General features: G+C 45.2%; 1 protein-coding gene across 16 annotated transcripts in view; it reads left to right on the plus strand.

Annotated features, from left to right (window-relative positions):
- LOC144106790 (phosphatase and actin regulator 2) overlaps window positions 1-16,528 on the plus strand; it is a 120,955-nt gene extending 104,427 nt beyond the window's left edge. For all 16 annotated transcript variants that reach the window (XM_077639720.1, XM_077639721.1, XM_077639726.1 and 13 more), the window contains 7 exons: window positions 491-699; window positions 1,650-1,806; window positions 2,284-2,339; window positions 2,918-2,979; window positions 8,598-8,735; window positions 10,464-10,540; window positions 12,976-16,528. In XM_077639720.1, the coding sequence (XP_077495846.1) occupies window positions 491-699; window positions 1,650-1,806; window positions 2,284-2,339; window positions 2,918-2,979; window positions 8,598-8,735; window positions 10,464-10,540; window positions 12,976-12,991 (715 nt within the window). In that variant the 3' untranslated portion in view covers window positions 12,992-16,528. The remainder of the gene's footprint in view (window positions 1-490; window positions 700-1,649; window positions 1,807-2,283; window positions 2,340-2,917; window positions 2,980-8,597; window positions 8,736-10,463; window positions 10,541-12,975) is intronic.
- Window positions 16,529-19,716: the final 3,188 nt, after the last annotated feature.

Consider the following 19,716-nt stretch of genomic DNA (forward strand, 5'->3'; position numbering starts at 1 on the left):
GAAACTAGTGAAATTTCCGAAGCACAGGACACAGAGGAAAGTTAATTCCCTCTTCACTCCAATTCCATGCTTATGTGTATTGGTCGCAGTGTTGGGAGTGCTATTAAATGCTTAAAAGCACTTTAATGCCTGGTGGAATGCGCATGAATTTGCCTTTCATTTCTTTCTGCCTGCACCATAAAATGTGCTTGCATTGGCCGCATCCATTTTGAGAGCTCCTGAAGAGATGAGAATGTATGCAACTTAGACCATACTAGCTAGCTACAGACACAGGTCCTTAAAGGAAGTGAGGAACTTTTTACAGCACTAAAGCTGCGTTCATGGCTGCTAAGCCCATAATTTCATTCTCGAACATATTGCAAGAAATGTTCCGTCGGCAGGTCTCTGGAGGATATACAGTTACTTGATTTTATTATCAAGGAGGTGTTGGCGTGTCAGATTCGTGTGATGTGCAGCCTTTTCAGTCCTCTGGCTGTCCTTCCCTGCACAGGTTGCGGCCAACGCGGATCCACCTGAGCCCCAGTGGGGCCCAGAGTCCCCTGCCTCCCGGGTTGCAACTGCATGAGGGCAGTAATAAGGAGAACCAGTGGCCGCCACCTCCTACCACCGCCAGCCCCGGGGGAGGAGGAGACAGCCACTCGGATTCGGATGAGGATGGCCCCATCAACTGGCGCGACTACTACGGCGACGATGAGCAAGGTAACTTCCAGGCTGGCTCGTTGCATGCCGGGCAGGGCACTTCGGACTGATGCGCATTTGCAGGATATGCAGCCTGCTGGTCAAGGTAGTCATCGTCCACCTCACAAGTTGTCAGCAGCACTGTGAAAGCTGCAGCTCTCTTGTCAGGCCAGGGCTGCAAGAACACGGCAAACAGTTGTTCATATGCTTAAACGCTCTTGGAACTATTTTTCCCGGCAATTATTGCAGTAATTAGAAATGCTCTTCTGCCTTTTTTTAGTGCTTTAGCACTTATAATGGCCATTCCACACATTTAGCCCTTGTTTTTTTTTGAAGCCTGTTTTGTGGCAGGCTGCCCATCGGGTTTTGTTTGTATGTGGTGTAGAGTGCATGCATTGCATGGCAGGCATGTTATTCAGATATTTTCTGCAGTCCAACAGACCTCTCTGATTAGTTTTACTGTGAAACGTGTTTTGTTTCCTTAGCAGCGGCCATGCTCGTCACAATTCAAAGCCAAACTCAAAGAGTTTGAGCATGCAAGCCAACAAAAAATTGGGTTATTGACTGGTTTTAACATAATCTATAGATCTATCTGCCTTTACAAGAAGGGATGTTTCAAATGCTTTAAGTATCACTGAATGTGAGTGCTAGTGGGTAGTCTTTCACAAGACAGCGCTGAAAGTTTCAAGAATGTTCAGGTTGTCACTACATCCTCCGTCTTATAATGAAAGCTCAGGCCAGGTCTGCTTGCCCAGAGTCGGAGCGCTTGAGAAACCATTTAAATCAATCAATCAATAAATAAATCAATAAATCGCTTTTTTCTATCACAGTAGGTACAGATGCTGAGATTTAAATTCTAGGGTGCCTTTGGAATGCGCTGTTTCTTAATGAATGGCTGAAGTCTGTGTGCGTTGACTCTGCTGGCTGTCCTCAAACAGTGCTGTCCGTTGCTGTCGCTTTGTGCTGCGCAGGTCGCCTGGCAGCCAAGATAGCACGCAAGGACTCACTGGCCCTCAAGCTGGCCCAGCGGCCTGACCGGCAGGAGCTTATCGACAAGAACATCTTGCAGATGCAGTCTGACCGTGAGCGGCAGGAGTCGCGGGAGGCGGTCGGAAACAAATTAACAAGGTGCGTGCACAGCACAGAACCCCCTCCTTTTTTTCTTTATGCCCTGATCTCTTTCCGATTTTTATGTGATTACTGCACTTTTTGTATTGTTATAAAATTTATAGCTATTGTCAGTAATTGGGGACTGGAACTCCACTTGCTGTAGTGCATCGTAAATAAGTTGTATGGCGTCTTCAAAAACATGAAGCCTGCTCTTGATTCAGTAGTAGTTTCTGTGGTGTTATACGAGCTTCTGTATATCACATAGCTGGACACATTTTGACACGAGGAAACCAGTTTACTGCTTTTGAAAAAGATTTACTTCTATGACCAGTTCCCATTTCTTATTCCTTTTTACATTTACCTGTAAATCTTTGTGAGCAGTATAGACTAGCTGAGATTTGCAATATCTGCATGCCTTTCTCTGCCTCCACTTCACAAAAATGAGGAATCAACATTTAATTTTTTTTTCTCCCCATTTTCTTGACACGTATGCAGGAGGCTAAGTTTGCGTCCGACGCCTGAAGAGCTAGAACAAAGAAATATTCTCAAGTGTAAGTTCTTCTCATATTTCTCTCAGCCTTGGGACATGTCATTCTGGTTCTTAATCACCTGCATGCAGCCAGGCCTCTGTGCCATAATCAGCCCCAAATTAACAAAGTGCGCAAGTGCTGAATTGTGCTTGTTTTTTTTCCCATCTTACTCTCGCCAGTGAACATCACTGTATATTTTTTCTCAGCTCAGTTGATTAATTGTAGTTTTTCTTCTTTTATAAAATGTATATTAACTTACCAATGATCCAGTTATCGAGGTTGAGGGTGGGCGGTTCATCTGAGACTAACTCGCTTAATTTTAGCTTCCTGTGTAGTAAAAAATGTCCCCTTCATTTAAACTCCGCACATGTCGAACCAATTTCTGGTCCCTTTCTAGCTTGAATTATGGAGCTTTGTTTTGTGGAAACATAGAAGTTTATCTGAAACACAAAATTGAGCCCGACAAAATTTTTTTTTCGTCGGCTTTTTTGAAGGAAATGGCTCAGTTGCATTGAAGTTCAACTCTGTTGCATCTGTGCAGGGTAGTTTCGCTGTCTGTGTAATCGTCTTGTCTGAGCCCCCATTCCTTTGCATTCCAGTCCAGACTGCTGAAGAGCTCAAGAAGGAGAAGGAGCAGAAGAAGAAAGTATTAATACGGAAGGTAAGGGGATGCGGCTGAATCACGGAACTTTGGGATTTCTATGACGATTGCATGTTGCTAGTCCTCTGTAGTGCATATGCATAACAGCTGTGGTTGGTCTGACATAAAACGATGGGTTTGGAGTGCCGAGCAGATATAGGCATGCTCATCAGTTGTCAGAACGCTGTTAAGCAGTTAGAACTTAAGGGAGGAGACTGCTTCTGGGGGCAAAAAAATCTTTAAAAAAATCGATTTTTCAGGAATAGAATTTTTGAGATGTGCAGCTGTTTTTCTACTAGTCTGTGAATTTCCATAACTCCAGACTCAATATTTCGACTGTAATACGATTAAAGAACGCAGATCCGCGCACACTCAGGACAGATTTTGACGCGAAAACCGCACTCTTTCCATGACACGCAGCCGTCATTCTCTGGCAGTGATCGCCGCCATCTTGGTCTCCTTCGAAAGAGCAGCTTTTCGTTTTCAATTTTGCGCCATTGCAGCGCTTTTACGCTTATTGGTTGAGGGAAATAAAGGCGCCAAAAAGAAGTCGCAACGTGCGCTGCTATTCGCTAGTCTGCACAAGTGACTGAAACTTGTCATCCGATTGGCTGACACGCTTCCCGTCGTCCACGCTTCCCGTCGTCTGCTTGCCTCATCCGTGGCCGGCCGCTAGCTCAAGCGGGAGCCATTTTGTCTGTGTATTGTTGTTGGTGCTCTTTACAGCAATGTCAGCCCCTAAGTTCCGCACGACGCACAAGTTCGCAAAAAAGAGGAAGAAGACACTGATTGACAACTTCAAGAAGAAGAGCTCTGCTGAAACCGCCTGAATCGCTTTGCGATGTGGGGACCAGGTTAGGCCTAGGTGCAACGATGACCGCGAACATTGAAACAGCGGTCGCTTGCGGCGAGACACCCCGATGCTGTAACCTTCTGAGATAGCAGCAATTACGAGGAAAGCGCAGGGGAAACTGCAGCAGATGGCATCGACTCCTGCAACGGAGCGCAAAGCAGCTTTCTTGGGTGCAACCGAAGACGCTCGACTACTACTGCCGAACCACTCGATGACGCGACTGACGCAACCTTCACAATTGTTAGTCTGGAGTCTGTGAACGCGCTACTAGCGTCTGTGAAGTGCAAAGTGTGCGGTGGTAATGTGAACATCGGCAGATGTAACATCGAGTACGGCCTTGCTGTGAAATTGACGCTTTCGTGCGTAAATTGCAGCGACGTTTCTTCTGGATGAAGTTCGCCGCGTGTGATCGGTGGTCAAAAACAGAATCCGTTCATTGTGAACATTCTTGCCGCCTGCGCCATGCAAGCAACCGGAAATCAGCGTGCTGCACTAAATGATATATTCTCTGCAATGAATATATCTCATTGGGGTTTGTACATAATATATCTCATTGGGGTTTGTACATGAAAACGTGGCAAAAGTACGTCAAAGAAAAGTTGACGCCCGCGGTGGACCGTGCAGCCCTGAGGATGGCAGCTGACTGCGCGCGATGCGTTCGGGGGGTGTACTCGGAGCTAAATCTCGGACACCCAGGAAACATCGTAGTCTCCTTTGACGGCTCGTGGATGACACGCGGTCATTCCTCGGACATTGGAATCGGGACAGTTATTCAGCTTTTTAGTGGACTTGTGCTCGGTTACGTCGTGCCCCGTAATTTTCGCGCCGCGTGCGAACGGGGCCCGAAAGATGACCCGACGTACTCAGCATGGAAAGCAAGCCACATATGCCAGAACAACATCAACAAGAAGGCTGGTGAAGTGGAGGTAGAGGCTGCACTCAACTTATTCAAGCGGTCCCTAGAACAGCACAACCTCCGGTACACAGCCATGCTGTCCCATGGGGACAGCCGCACTTTCCTTGCTTTGCAAGAAGCAGAAGTCTATGGTTATTATATCGGAATTATCAAAGAAGACTGCATATATCGTGCAGAAGCGCATGGGAACTGCTGTGCGAAATGTGATCTCAAAACAGAGAGGTTCTAGTGGAGAATTCTAGTGGGAAAGGAAAGCTTACGGCAGACTTAATTTCTAAATTGAGTTCATACTATGCATGGGCTCTGAAATCACACATTGATGGTGTGGAGGCTTATAGGGCTGTGATGGCCACCTATCATCATGTCATTTTTGATGACGTCACGGCCAACCAAAGCTTCTGTCCAACAGGCCCAGAGTCTTGGTGTAGGCAGAATACTGCAGAGGCCCAAGGCGAGATCATGCCACGTCACTGACACAACCTGCCTCCTCATGTCTGCAGCGCTTTGTTGCCTGTATATGAAAGACTTTCTAACAAGGGGCTTCTTGAGCGCGTCTAACAAGGCAAAACTCAGAGCAATAATGAATCCTTACACTCAATGATATGGGCACTTGCCCGAAGGGAGCACCACGCCTCGCTTTTCACCATTCAGGCTGCTGTGGCTGAGGCTGTAATGAAGTTTAATGCAGGAAATGAAAGAAATGCCGCATGCATTCTGAAAGAGCTGAACCTGACCTCCAGCTCCCAGGCAACCAAGCGCATGCAAGAGAAAGACGAGCAAAGGAAAGGTGCATCTGCACAGAAGCTCAAATCGGCACAAAATGTGCAGTGCACGCTGAAAAAGTGCCACTTCAATGATAGCAAGCAATCAGACTATATTCCGGGAGGCTATTAGCAATCGCCCAAGGCCACTGGGCCAATAATTTTGAATTTTTCTTCAATAAACAGCACTCTGATTGTTTTTCTCATTTTTCTCAGAATGCAAATTTTGGTCTCTGAGCAAATTTCTAAGTGGCATATCTCAGCATCTATAGCTGACAGAACCATAATTTTTTTTAGTGTGTAGCTAGGTGATCTGAGCATGCAATTTCAAAATCATATTTTTCAATGAGGCCTCAAATTTTTTTTAATGATCTAGTCCTTAATTGCATGTTAGCCGCAGTTTATTGCCTGAATTTCATTGTACTGTGAAATCAATAATGATGGTAAAATTAGAAAACTGTCTCCAAAATTGCATTCCATTTTTTTTCTGGAGTCTAACAATGCACCGTTATTGAGCTTTTATGCTTTACTTTACTCTTTGTTCTGGTGAACAGGGGGGGGGGGGGGGGTAATTAATTATATCTTGCAAACTAATTAACCTATCAAAAAAGTAATTGCATATTTGAAATCAGCAGGAGGAGCTAGTGAAGGATATGCAATTTCATTAAGTTTGGTGGAGAAATAAGAAATGTTTCTCCAGAAGCAGTCTTCCTCTTAAGAGGTACATTTTGTGAAATTTATGTAAAGGTGAAGGTTTACTTAAGGTTTAGGTATATATCTAGTCAAATCTAGTCTGTAACCAGAAGGTATGCTCAAAATTTTACAGTAACGCTAAGTTTTATGTCTTTTCAAAAACAAAATACCTTATGTACTCGTGTGATGGCTGCAACCCCAACTTGGCAGCCAGTTATTTGACAAAATAAAAAAAGTCGGCCGTAATAATTGTTCCATTTGGGCATAATTTTGCTCGCGTGGCATGTTCTGCTGGGAGCTAATAATAATTGCCAGCGACTCTCGGCACAACCACAGATACGGTGTCCCACGTGCCAGACTCTGCCTGGAAACACAAACACGCGGTGCCTCAGTGCTTCTAACTCATCTTGTGCACTCGATGGTTACACTGGAAAGGATGCAGCACTATGCTGCGCAGAAGCCAGATTGGGGTGCGCCCACATTGGGGCATGTTTCCTTGGAGCAATGCACGGGAGCAGGCTCGGGCGCTGGCGGGCACTGTAATAGCGCGCCATTTGCCCGCTGTTGCTAGGCCTAGTGTGCTTCGCTTTAAAGCCACAACAAAACAGTTTTGAATGTAGTTTGTACTTTGCGAAAGGTCTAACCTTATTACCGGTTTACCCTATTAACACGATTGTGTCTACTCGAATATAAGTCGACCTCCCCCCCCGCATCACATTTGAAAAAACAAACAAACTTGGAGGTCGTTTACACTTGGCCTTTAATAATAGAACGCGATAGCACTATCCTCCGCTGCTGCGCGCGGGCACCTTTCAAAACGAAAATATTAGTCACTGGACTGCTCGTCCACACTTGCGCCATCGTCCTCACGAGCACTGCCGTCGTGATCGCTGCTGCGGTACCACAGCACGTCATTCTAATGTCGTCGCGCAGCAAAGTTCTGTAATTCGCAAACAGCCACATCACGACATCTCAAAATTTTGCCTCGCTGTAGCCGCCACACCTGTATCACCCGTTGCAAACGTCGAACTTGCGACCCGGCGCGCAGCTGTTTAGTTTCTTCAGTGTAAAGAATGACAGCCATCTTGAATGTAGCCGTGACCGAGCGCAGGTCGCTTACCGGACCCGGAGCACAAAATGACGACTGAGGAAGCACTACATTAGAAACTTGTGAAACGTGGCCGGCAGTAGTCAAATGCGTCAAAGCCTAAGAGAAATTATGCGTGAGCGGCATCGGCTCTTCCGTCGGCTACCGACACTCCCAGGCGCCACTGCGGTTCCGAGTGGCGGTGCCACCCTGATTGGAACAGCAGACCTTGCATCAAATATATTGACGCTCCCTAGAGTGCCGAGTGCGCGGTTGAAGGTAAACAAAAAAAAAAAAACTTAGACGACACCTATTAAGACTAGAACGTGAATGCGCAATCGCCTATCGGGCCGCCGCTTCTTATCAGCAGGCGCAGTCTGCGGCAGCGTGTGGGGAATAGGCTGGTGCCCATTTGGTGGTCATCAACAGCCACCATTGGCCGCTGCGCGCGGGCTGGGGATGCCGGTTTTGCGCGTTGACATAGCAGCTGTCAAGGCCAGCACCAAGAGCGATGCGACGAAGCCGCGCAGCAAAAAAGCAACCATGCTGTAGCATGCCCGATATCTCGTTTGTCTCGCCTTTATTGATGGTGCGATGCTTTGGTTCCAATTTTAAGTTGACCCCCCCCTCTTCGGATTTTCAAATTTTGAAAAATAGGCCGACTTACAATCGTGTAAATACGGTACCATCGATGTGCACTGAAAAGCAGGCCAAGTGAAAGCCTCTTCACACTGACGGCCACCTGTCACGCGCGTGAAGCACTGCTGCGAACCATTGGCCAACGCAAGCACCGAATGTTCGAAGTATCTTTTCTCAGAATCGCGTAATGTTTGCCAGTAAACTGATCTAGACTAGTACAGTGAACTATTTTACTGCGGGTGGGTAAATCATGCTGGTCATCATGCAAGCATCCTGTTATCCATACTTACATTATGTATTTCAGGTATTCACCGAAGCTACGCTAATTCATCATAAAAATGCTTGTTACAATGTAAAACAGGGACGCGTAATCAAGGCTCCGCTGTAGTCAAATAAATTTTTGCCTTAAAGTGCTGATACTATGTAAGGGCCACAACCGGTAAAAACTGCAAAAAAAAAAAACAGCCTTTTATACAAGTGTATATTCATCATTACCAGGGTATGATATAGTGTTTAGAAAGTTTTTAAAGCTGCAGTGCACAAGTTTCTGTCGTGCCTGAGCCTGGCGGAGTATTGAAGAACTAGGCAGAACCTCATTAGTATTTGCTTTAATTAGACTGCGAGTATGAAAAACGAAAATGCATGTTCCGCACTGAAGGAGCAAAAACCTGCCTTTCTTGCGCTGTTCAGCTGAGCTTCCGGCCAACCATCGAGGAGCTGAAGGAGCGGAAGATCATCCGCTTCAACGACTACGTAGAGGTGACACAGGCACAAGACTACGACCGCAGGGCCGACAAACCGTGGACCAGGTTGACGCCAAAGGACAAGGTAGGTGTCGGTCCTTTTCAGTTTTAGCGCGACAGCGTTAAGTAGCTCCTGTGTCAGCGTCGGGGGTGAGGGAAAAAATTCCTCCTCCTCGCAATGTACGCCACGCACATCGCAGCGCACATCCAAAGCACATTCACCACGAAGCTTGCGGCTTGCTGGCCATTCGTTTGGCGCGGAAGCTATGCTGGCGTTCGTGGCATCGGGTTTGTCGAGAACGATGCGCCGACGAACTACGACTGCAAACTTGAGCCCCGTGCATTACAGCAAGGCACCTGGCAGAGCTTCTATGTGGTTTGCCACTCCGCCCGTCCGTTTCACCGTACGTAGCAGAGCGCTTTGTCTAACGGGCAAGGCGTCGCGCCGAACGGGCGATGGCGTTCCATGGACTCCCTGGCAGTGCTGCAACACGCTGTCGCGTTCCACTCCTAAAGGCGAAGATTAAGCATCCTCCAATTTTTTTTTTTCTTTTCGCTCTATGGCTGCTGGTTTTAGTTTGTCACATTCCATTTCTCCTCCTGTGCTGACGCTTTTAATTACGAACCAGAATTTTGGATGCCAGTTTAATTTAAGAGGAGCACTGCCTTTAAATCCCCAAAAATAGGTAAAGAATTGTTTTTGAAAATTGTATCTGCCTGCAAGTCTTGTTTTTTATGCTGGCTCAAAGTTTCATTGCTGAAGTCAACTGGGAAGTACTGTAAAAAAAGATTGTTTCATGAACTGCAGTGGCCGTACATTGTGAGGGAAATGCACAAACAGTGGGCGTTTTTCTTTGCTACAGTTTTCTGCCTAAATACCTTGTGGCACAGATTTGATCACGACTCTTTTATCTACTCAGACCCCATTTGACTTTCTGCACACCTAAAACCACAGTGCAGGTCAAGGCATTCTTTTCCAAATTTAAATTTCAAGTTTACAATTTTCTTCTCTAAGAATGCCAAACAGATGCTTCATTGCAAAAAATTCAAAACCGAAATTTGTGCTTTGCAAAAAAAAAAAATTAAGAATGTCTTGACCCGTAGCATGTCAGCAGGAACGCAGTGAATGTCGACAGCCTTCTGCTACGTTTTCTTCGCTCTGCAACGTCTTCACAACATCATAGAAAAAATATATGTAATGAAAAACAATTTTCAGGAGATATTAGTGAAATTTTGTGAGAGTAGTTGTAAAATTGCTTCTAATGTGCTCTCCTAATTTTTTGTAAATGCATTAAGACAGTAAAAAAAATTTCTCAAAACCGCATCCCTCCCCAAGTTTAGAAGACCAGTTCATGCCGTTTGTCCTTCAGGTTGTCAGAACACAGATCTGACCTCGCATATTGTGGCCGTGTATATCATTTACTGCGAGGACTGCGCTTCAAAATGTAGCAACATCAGGTTAAACCTTTAGATTAGCAGGGTTTAGTTCCACTTCTGTTTTAGTACTGTTTTTGGTTCACGTGCTGCCATGACACATTTCGGTCGATCACCTTCGGTTCACACGTAGAAGTGTGGCAAAAAGGAGAAGACAGCAGCTGGGAAGCTGTAATTCTGCAAAGGAAGCGCCTTCCGCGAGAAAATAAAACTCGAAATTGTTAAGAGACACATGCTTTCCAAGTGCAAGTCGCTCTACACTTGTGGTAACAGCCTGGTGCAGGTTGTTGTCTGACGTGCCCTTTACTTACACTTGTTTCTGTAATGTGACTGTGCACATGTTCTGTTCTTAATGCACCGCTTGCCATGTGTTGTCCAGGCGGCCATTAGGAAAGAGCTGAACGAATTCAAAAGCATGGAGATGCAGGTTCATGAAGACAGTAGGCACCTCACCAGGTATGTGGCTCACTTGGTGCTGACTGCCTGCATTTCGGCAGCAGCTTGGTGTACTCTCCATTTAGGCATGCACTTGTTGTCTCGGCACCGCATGCTTTTAAAAGTTTGTTTTGGGAGAAACTGTCGGTGTATTTCAGTCGGTCGTCCGAAGCAGAGCCTTGAATCGACGACAGCACAAAATCCATCTCATCCAATAAGAACGCAGGATTTGATCCCAAGTTGCCCTTGGAAACACGCTTTTCGGTTCGCTCTGGAAGAAAACTGGCTCTGGATTACTGTTTGGAATGTGCTTTGTATTAATTCTTTTTTTGTGTTCACGCTTTGGGAGTATGACTGCAAAATGTTTGTCAGCTATATTTAATGTCGAGTGTATGAAATTAAACAGATGCGGAGCACTGTTAGAGGTCTGGGCCATCGGCTTGCTTGTCTATTCATTGCAATTGAAGTCATGTCATTGAAAGGGGAGGGGAGTTGGCTGTTTGAATTATGTCATTGAAAATATGTGAAGCATTAGTCTGAGCAAGCTTTTTAAGTGATGCTATCAGCGTCAGTCTTTAGAATTTTATTTACTACACATCCTTTGTGGCAGTCAGTAGCTCCTTATCCAGATGAACAAATACATGGATCTTGCACCCAAAATGTTTTGAGAGATGAAGAAAGTGTCATTAAAGTGCACATAACACAGCCTATTGCAAAAACAATGAATAACCTGTGTAAAGTGAGTGTTAACGAAAAACATTCCTTGATAATGTGCTTTTTTCTTGCATTTTTTTATAAAATACTTCCACAAGGTTCTGCTGTATATTAAATCCTAGCAACGGAAACCACCTATCGGCCAAGCAACAGAGTTTGAACATGGCATGTCACGACCATAGGTTCTGACATCACTTAAAAATAAGATTTAAAATATCAGTTCCTGGCAAAATCGCTAATTCCGCACTCGTTTTAACTGCCATAGGGCAAGATCTAAGAGAATTAAAGCAAGCTAACCCTTTAATCTGCAGAGTAAAGCTCCTGCGATATTTGAACCCTATAGGACCGCCGACTGAACATGCAGTGCCGAACATAGACAGATCTGGGTTCACGCTTCGGCAGCGCACACAGCAATCCACTGCCACTGAGTTTATAGCTGAGCCTTTCCTCAGGCAAACGAATCTTCACTGGAAACATTTGCCAATGACATTACAGCCATAGTCACGTGACAACACAAGCATGTAAACTCAGACTAATGTCGTTTGTCAGAAACTACATTGCATTCGCCGCCTGGCAGGCGGATATTGCAGTTGCTTGGAATTAAGTCGGTTCTGTAGTACATTTCAGTGCCTTCTTTGCCCTCTTCTCCAGATTCCTTAAATTGTCAGGCATTGCTCATCTATTGTGCGTGTAGATGCTCATGTGATGCACCACGTGACACACACTACAGTAGAATCTCGGTGATACAAATCTCACGGGGTCGCGAAAAATATTCTTATCCGAAATTTTGTATCATCCAAAAAGACAAAATTCGTATGCAGAAGCATGAAAAATGAATTTACACAGATCTGTTCACAGCTGACAGTATTTATTCGCTGCTCTGCAGCCACAGCTGGCTACTTGCGGTGCTTACCGCGCGATTAGCAACCGCGACGTCAGTGGTGTGCGGGCAGCGCTTAATGCTCGATGGTGCGGTCGCGGCTCGCGCATTCGTATCATCCGTAGAGGTGAGGGAGAGAGTTTGGAACATCCGAAATTCCGCAAATCATACACAATGCACTCTAGCCGGGGAATTTCGCGAATTCATGTCGTGAAATTCGTATCAACCTGGTTCGCATCACCGAGATTCTACTGTATTTGCTCTTATGGTGCACCATTTAACACAAAATGTCAGACATCACTGTTTGGTTACAAACGGTTGCAAATGGAAGAAGGATCATTCCACACATGCTAATTAAAATGCCGTGCACTTTGCCCCAATGTAATTAATAAGCTGGCTTCTCCTAGTGATTCTCAAACCTGGTGGCAAAGGTCACCTTAGCTGCCTTGAGAGATGGGGGGGGGGGGGGGGGGGAAGACAAAGGCAGGGAGGTTAACTAGGCAGTGCCCGGTATGCTAAAGCTGCCTTGAAAAGCTTGGAAAAAATATAGGCTGCACACTATATTCATACATTGGTTCAGAATGTTAAGCAAGGTGCATTCTGAAGCATTATTTGATGTCTCCTATGGAATTTCTTCGATTCTTTGTTCTCATTTCATGGAGTTTGAAAATATCCCACACCGAAAGTTAGGCCTTATTTATAGCTATAGCCCGTGTGTCACATTGGGACATTGTACCCCACATCCATACTATACAATCTCTCGTAGTAAAGCTGCCTGTATTTGGCTATGTGTTTTACGGAGTTTTTATTAAACAGTCGCCATGCCCGTCCCCATTTCTTCTGACTCCCACTCCTCCCACAGGTTCCACAGGCCTTGAAGCTCATTGTGCACCCCAATGGCGGAAACCGAACAAGGTGGCTCAAGGGGGCGAGGGGACCGGTAAAGACCTGGAGACTTGTCATCCACGGTCTCTCCCCCGTTGGCCTTCCCTCATTGGCGGCGGTTTGCAGCTGGGCTGTGCATCGCCGTGCTTTTGACAACACCTCGGCTCATCGCAACTGGAGGCACCAGTCAGAGGCACCAACCAAAGGCGCCACCTGGAGGCATGCCCTGCAGCAAGCTTTGTGTCTTTGAGCTCTTTGTGCAAAAACGTGGCTTCTACTCGAGCGAATGCAGAAATCAGTCGGCATGCAGGCAAGCCCACGAAGCAGAGTTGGGAAGCGTTTCTCAGAACAGCCTCTCCAGATGTGGTCGGCACCACCCAGGAGTAGTATGGAGTTAGTTTTGAGCCAGAGCACCCTGCCTCTCCGAGAGCATCATGAAAACAGATCAGCTCGGTGTTGAGCTGGCTTATGATTTTGATGCAGTCCGTGGCAATGCATCTGTTCTCTGCCTAGAGAGAGGTGACACTAGTAGTTTGCTTGCTGTTGAACCAGCACTGTTCCACTTGTGATCGGCGCGCATCAGTGACGTCTTGGCAACAATTGGCAGGGGGGCAGTTTGGAATGTAAAGACGACGCATCTCACAGGGAAGACGAATTCTCAGGGCCTCCTCGTGAACCTGCAAGGAAAAACTGCAATGATGGTTTTGGCTCTCTTGGATGAACTGCAACGACTTGCTGCATCAGCTTCTCAGTCTCGCTACAGCGTTGTGTATCGCACGTCTACGCTGGCCTTTGGTTTTGTTTTGGACGTTTGCAAAAACGGAAAAGGAGCCAATCTCTCGACTGCCCACACTCTTCTGCAGAGAATTCTTGTCAGCGCCACCTCACTTCGTACCACTTCTTTCCACGCAGCTGCATCTGACCCATGTGGCCTCCTGCTCTGGTGTGCCGTTCCCGAGTGCTCGAGTCGGTGTAGCAAGTTGACTGAAGGATGGGAGGAGGCAAAGGGTGTTCATTGCAACCTTTTGCGCTGTAGTATTCCCCACCCAAGGGGCCCGTGCAAAGTCACCGTTTTTCGTTCTTCTCTCGTGTCGCCATCCCTTGCGTGGTGGTCGTCACACCGTTGGCTTCTTCCTCAGGCTGGACCTGTGTAAAAGCGGGAGGATGGAGAGGGAGGGACCATCGGGCATCCTTCGCTGCAGTCTCGCTCATCCCTTTCTGCCTCCCGCTTCATCGTGGGCTGTGTGTGTCAAGTCCCGCGCTGACGGGAGGGTGGGGGGAGGGGACGGAAGACAAGGTTTGTTTGTTTGTTTGCTTGTTTGTTTGCCCCAGACTCTAGTGGCCAGTCATGTGCGGCGACGTCGCAGTCACGTAACGCCCTCACCGCCGCTGCTGTGAAGTCATGTGACATGTTTATCTGCACCTCATTGCAACTATTGCTGCTGCATGTGCTGGAGTCTTTTGTGTTTCTGTTTGTTGTTTGTTTTGTTTGTTTGTTCTCAAGTGTCCCAACCACGCGTGTCACTTTCTTGTTTTAGCCAAGCTTCCCTTTATTTTTTATTTTAGTCTGTGGCCCACCACCGTCAATGGCCGGCGGAGAAAAAAATAATTTTGCACTTGTTGCAGTGTTGTAAAGATATTGTGGGAGAAAACCTTCTTAATTGCAAAGAGCAAGGAAAAATGGATTTTGCTGGCTGCTTTTACTGCTGCCTTTCCTAGCTTTTTTAGAAAAACTCTTTTGTGAACCTGTTTTTGGAAGCAAACGAGAGTTGTGTGCTTGTTGCATAAGTTGCTGGTGTAGTATATTTGCTGAATGTTCTTTTTACTTGGCGGATTTGCGCTGCATTTCTCCTTAACATTTGTTCTTCTTCACTTTGGCATTTCACGATGCCGGCAGTTGTTTCTGTAATTCTTGGACTACTTCCCTGCAGTTGCTCACAGTACAGAAAAGTCGTGTGCTCACGCGCCTGCATATTCGCCAATTTTTATCCAGAACGGTCGCAAAGAATCTGACCTAGTTGCACAGGTCCTTGTTTCGTTTTTTTTTATTATTATTTAGATTCTTAACTATGGGAAATTAATATTAAAGCCTCAGGAGTGGCAGCTTTAGATTTTTTGCTTGTTTTATGTGGATTTTGTTTAACGGTTTTCTGTATTCTGATTGGCAGGCCACACAACTTGGAAGGGGTGCACGTCTTTTATTCGCTTCTTATCACATTGTTCATTTGTATGGCCATGAAGAGATAGATGGGTATCTCCAGTCAATCTGTTTACCATCTCGATTGGTTACTCGTGGAGTTCAATGATTCGATTGCATACCACTTGGTGTTGTCAGCCTGGTGGTTTTTATAGATGTTTCAGCAAGGGCTATGTGCAAAAACAGCAGGTGCCGGGTGCATGTTACAATGCTTTTTGAACATGCATAACTGTATGTTAAAGTGCAGGTAATACAAAGGCGACATGTTTTCTGTTTGTTTCATGTGCACGTGTATCCAGTGTTGCTATTTTAAAACCTGCCTTTGACAAAGTTCCTTTACTAGCTAGTGCTATCTACTTAATGCAGGGCACGTGCTTTTTCCCGTGTGATTTCTAGGAAGAAACCAGCATTGCCTTTGTAATGTTATCTCGATGACACTTCTTTCTCGAACACCCTTGTTTAATGCATGCACGAGCGATTGAATGCGAGACCCTATGCAATGATCGACAGAGGCGTCTGAAGAAACATCGACACTGAGGCATCCCATTTGTTGTGCTCATTTTTTCATGAGGTCTTGTTTCAGAATTTGGGAGCACATGTAAGAGAACACACTGAGCGATTGAACAAATGAGGTCACCTGGTTACTTTTTTTTTTTTTCCTCCCTCTTAGTCGTTGGTTTGGGCGCTCGTGCAGAGTCATGCTTTGCCAGGTTTTGCTTCTCTCAGACGAGCCTTTGAATCTGTACATACTTGTCAAGGCAGATTTGCTGCAGCACATGTACATATTATATATACATATATATATATATATATCGTGCATGTCTCAATGTTCCCTTAATTATCTTAGTTCTGCGACATGCCAAAGCATGTGCTGGCAAGAAAAACGGGAACATTTTTGTCGCCTTTGATAGTGTAGACATGTGCACATTAATTTTCTAAGCCAGTCTGGTTTCTTTTTTTTTTTCATTGTTTTTAAATTTGTTTTCTGTACATAGGTTGCGAACAAGGCTCTGTAAATATTGTATATGTGTGAATGCTTTATTTTTTGCTTGTTTTGTTGACGATGGATTAGAAGGGTGGCCTTTCTTCTTCCATTTTTTTTTCTGCAGAATGTTTTGTTGCCTGGAACTTTTGTTTTCTTTTTTTTAGCCCAGTTGCTGTCTCAAGCCCAAACCTGTGGTGTTTATTTCTTCCCTGTGTTGAGCAGAGAAATTTTAATGCATGGTGTATACAATTTTTTATTTTGTGTAGGAAGTGACAGCACTGCTCTTCTCCAAAGCAGCAGTGAACTGATGAAAGCCTTTGAACGAATAAAAAAAAAGATGGAGATAGAGACGTTGCAGTGCGCCTTTTGTTATTTGCATTTCGTTTTCTCATTTCTGCTTTACACGTGCCGGAACTTTTGGGACATAGACAAATTTGTTCTTGATTATGCATGCAGAAAGTGTTCATCTGCCAAAGTTTCCAGCACTATGCAACAGGAGCGGCACCGTAGTAGGCATTGTCATCATCTCTGTTCAGACAGCACAAACTGGAACGGGTGGTAGAACAGCCTCAGTCTGCTAGCTAACATTTTGGTGGGAGGATTTGTTCTTGTTTTGGCAAATGCATCACCTTCGTCGCCTTTTCGCACCGTAGAGTTTCTTAATATAACTAGAGGGAACGCTGGCGGCGCTACACTTCACCATGGAGAGGCGAAGGAATGCTGGGAAGACAAGGTTTCCTACTTGGTTTGGCTAATGTTGGATGTAAAACGTGGATTCAGCCATAAAAATACGACTCTTCACGAAGCAAACCTCGAAGAAATGCTGGGAAAACTTACATACCAGCCTGACACCGAACTTTCACTTACTTTAAATGTATTGAAGAAGTGAAAAACACAGCATCGCGGCGCAGCTAACAATTTAAAGGTACAATCTGCGATTTCGGCCAAACACTATCCAAGCCAAACATGAAGCGTTGTCTTCCCAGCATTCCCATGGTGGATGAAGTGTTCTTTAAGAAATTTTCATAGGCGGTGGCGCCAGCTTTCCCTCTAGGTAATATTTAGAAACTGTGTTTCGCACCAAACCACACAATAGCCTTTCCTGTTGCTCGCCCCCATCTGGCCCTTCCCCACTCGGAATGCGGCACCCATATAGCCAGCGTTATCCCTGTGCGTGCTCTCATATAGGGCATCCATATAACCAGTATCATAGTTACTGGTTGTAGGGCATTACGTACAGGAGCCACTGAGCAGACAAGGGAAATAGGAGGCTCATTGTGTCATGCATATGAAGGAAGCCAACAGTGTCCGAAACCAAAGAAAGCGTAAGGAAATGTTTGTCGTTTTTTTTCAGTTTGTTGATAAATGGGAAATTACATCGTAGTACAATTATTTTGTTTCTCTAAGCTAATTTATTTTCAATGCTGCAGACCCCTTTACGAGGCCCTAGCAGATAAGCGTACACAATTTCTACACCCAGTCTAAAGCTACAACAAGAGAATCCTAAAACACAGTTTACATGGTTACAAGAACAGGCATGATTCAAGCATAGTTATAAATATGAAACAGTCAGAACATAGTGAAGAGTGGAAATGTGTAATCAATGCGAAGACGAAAAATACATGCAAAAATGATGAGAGTAACAATATCAGCAATACACAGAAATAAAGAAGCAAAATAAGAATGGCGCTAACGCACATGTGCTGTTTGTTCCGAAAAGTTATGAAGCACTATTCACAACCCAATCTGCATGACTGAGACCATTATCCGGCTTCTGTTATGGCCCCCACGTTCGCTGTAAATGTTTCCAAAGTCTGTGCATGGGTAATTGAGGTGACCATTTTGTTACATTCTTGGATGGCGAGGGAGGAAAATGAGTTCTTAAACGCTTCTGTATTATAAGAATAAGCATGTTTGTGCCATGTTGGTTGAGTCTTAGAAAGGGATATGTATTTGGACACATAGTTACTATAACTTATTTAATAGTGGATACAAAAATTTTAATTGTGTGTTAGCTCTAGTGAAGAGGGGTTGTGAGGTCCGAGATAACTGCAGGTTAAGTAAGTGATTATGAAGAAAAAAAAGCCACATTCCACCAGTGGGTTCTGAGCCCACAAATCCTTGTGATTGGAATGTGCCAGAGGAACAATTGAGCCCTGAAAGTAGTGTTGAGTTTGGATGTTGACTTGCGAGCAGAAGTGGTTTTCTGGGAAGGGGGAAGTTTTTATGTGCAGTTCAGGCATGTTCGTTTCAACCCTCATTACAACGATGTCCGATTCAGGTATGAAGCTGAATCCAGGCATCCATGGGACGAAGGAAACATGTTGGAGTCTGTACATCGATGGGGCTTCCATGAGCTCTCCTCTCCAGGACAATTTGAAATGCAGTTAGAAGGGCAAAGTAGGTAAACAAAAATTTGTTTGTCTGGAGGCAGTGATCAGCTAGGTGTCCGGTCACCAGAATGGGATGGGAGGGACGAGAGATCGAAAGAGTGAATACCGTTAATACAAGCTGGTGGCATAAGCAGTAGCAATAGAGGTGCATTGCAAGCGCTGTTTCCAGATAATTTTTACTGTTGCAGCAATAATGATGCTCTTCAACTAAAAAAGTTTGCATTTAAACCTCTTCGACTGCGCTTGTCCTAGAATGCATACAAAGGGTGAAGATTTCATTTAGGAACACGCCGGTAACATTGAATGATAGCCCTTCATAGATGGGTATATAGCTGCGAGCCCATCATATATTAGTTCAAAGGCGAGTATGCTGATGGGGCAGTGGTGGAGTAAGTTGTGCTGTATTGTAATGCTCTGGTGTCCTCTCTTTGTCCCTTGAGCCTTGCTGGTTGTTGGGCGGCTCATTCTTTAAAGCTCTTAACTGCTAATTAAAAGTAACCTATCATGATTGGTGGGGCCAACAATCTGCAAGGTTCTTTCAGTGCGTTTCCCAATTTTCTGTGAGGGTATAACAATGCTGAAAAAAAAACTAACATTTCCATTGGCTGCCGCATTATGTTCCAAGAAGTGCTCGTATCCCCATTCTGATGTCCATCGGATAAACTGTACCTGGTCTGCAGTTTTGCATCGAATCATCTGACAGATGTCCTTTGGACGATATTGGCCAAAAAGTGGCATCTGACTGAGGTCCGAAAGCTCTAAGCGGAATAACCTTTGGACTTCTGTCTGGTGGCAAATGACGTGTGTGAAAAGTGAAAATTTAAATTCCTTGCACCTACCTTCCCCTGCCCTTGAACAACACAATGAATACCTGTACAATTCGCTGCACTTGCCGGAATAGTGTCTTCTTGTCAGAACATTGGTCTGCATACTGAGACCCCTTGTTCCATGTTGTGCTGTCGAGAATTCTGTCTTCCTTGCTCTGTTTATTATGGATATCCCTTGTTCAGAGATTTAGGTAATGCTCAGGCTCAAGTACCTCCAAAATCTGAGGAGGAAGTGCTAGCTCTCACATGGGGTTGCCAGTGACCAAAGTGGATAGCTTTGCAGGTTGCTGTGAAGGACACGTGATGGGCATCTCAT

Source organism: Amblyomma americanum, chromosome 10 (genome assembly GCF_052857255.1).
Source record: "Amblyomma americanum isolate KBUSLIRL-KWMA chromosome 10, ASM5285725v1, whole genome shotgun sequence".
NCBI lineage: Eukaryota > Metazoa > Arthropoda > Arachnida > Ixodida > Ixodidae > Amblyomma > Amblyomma americanum.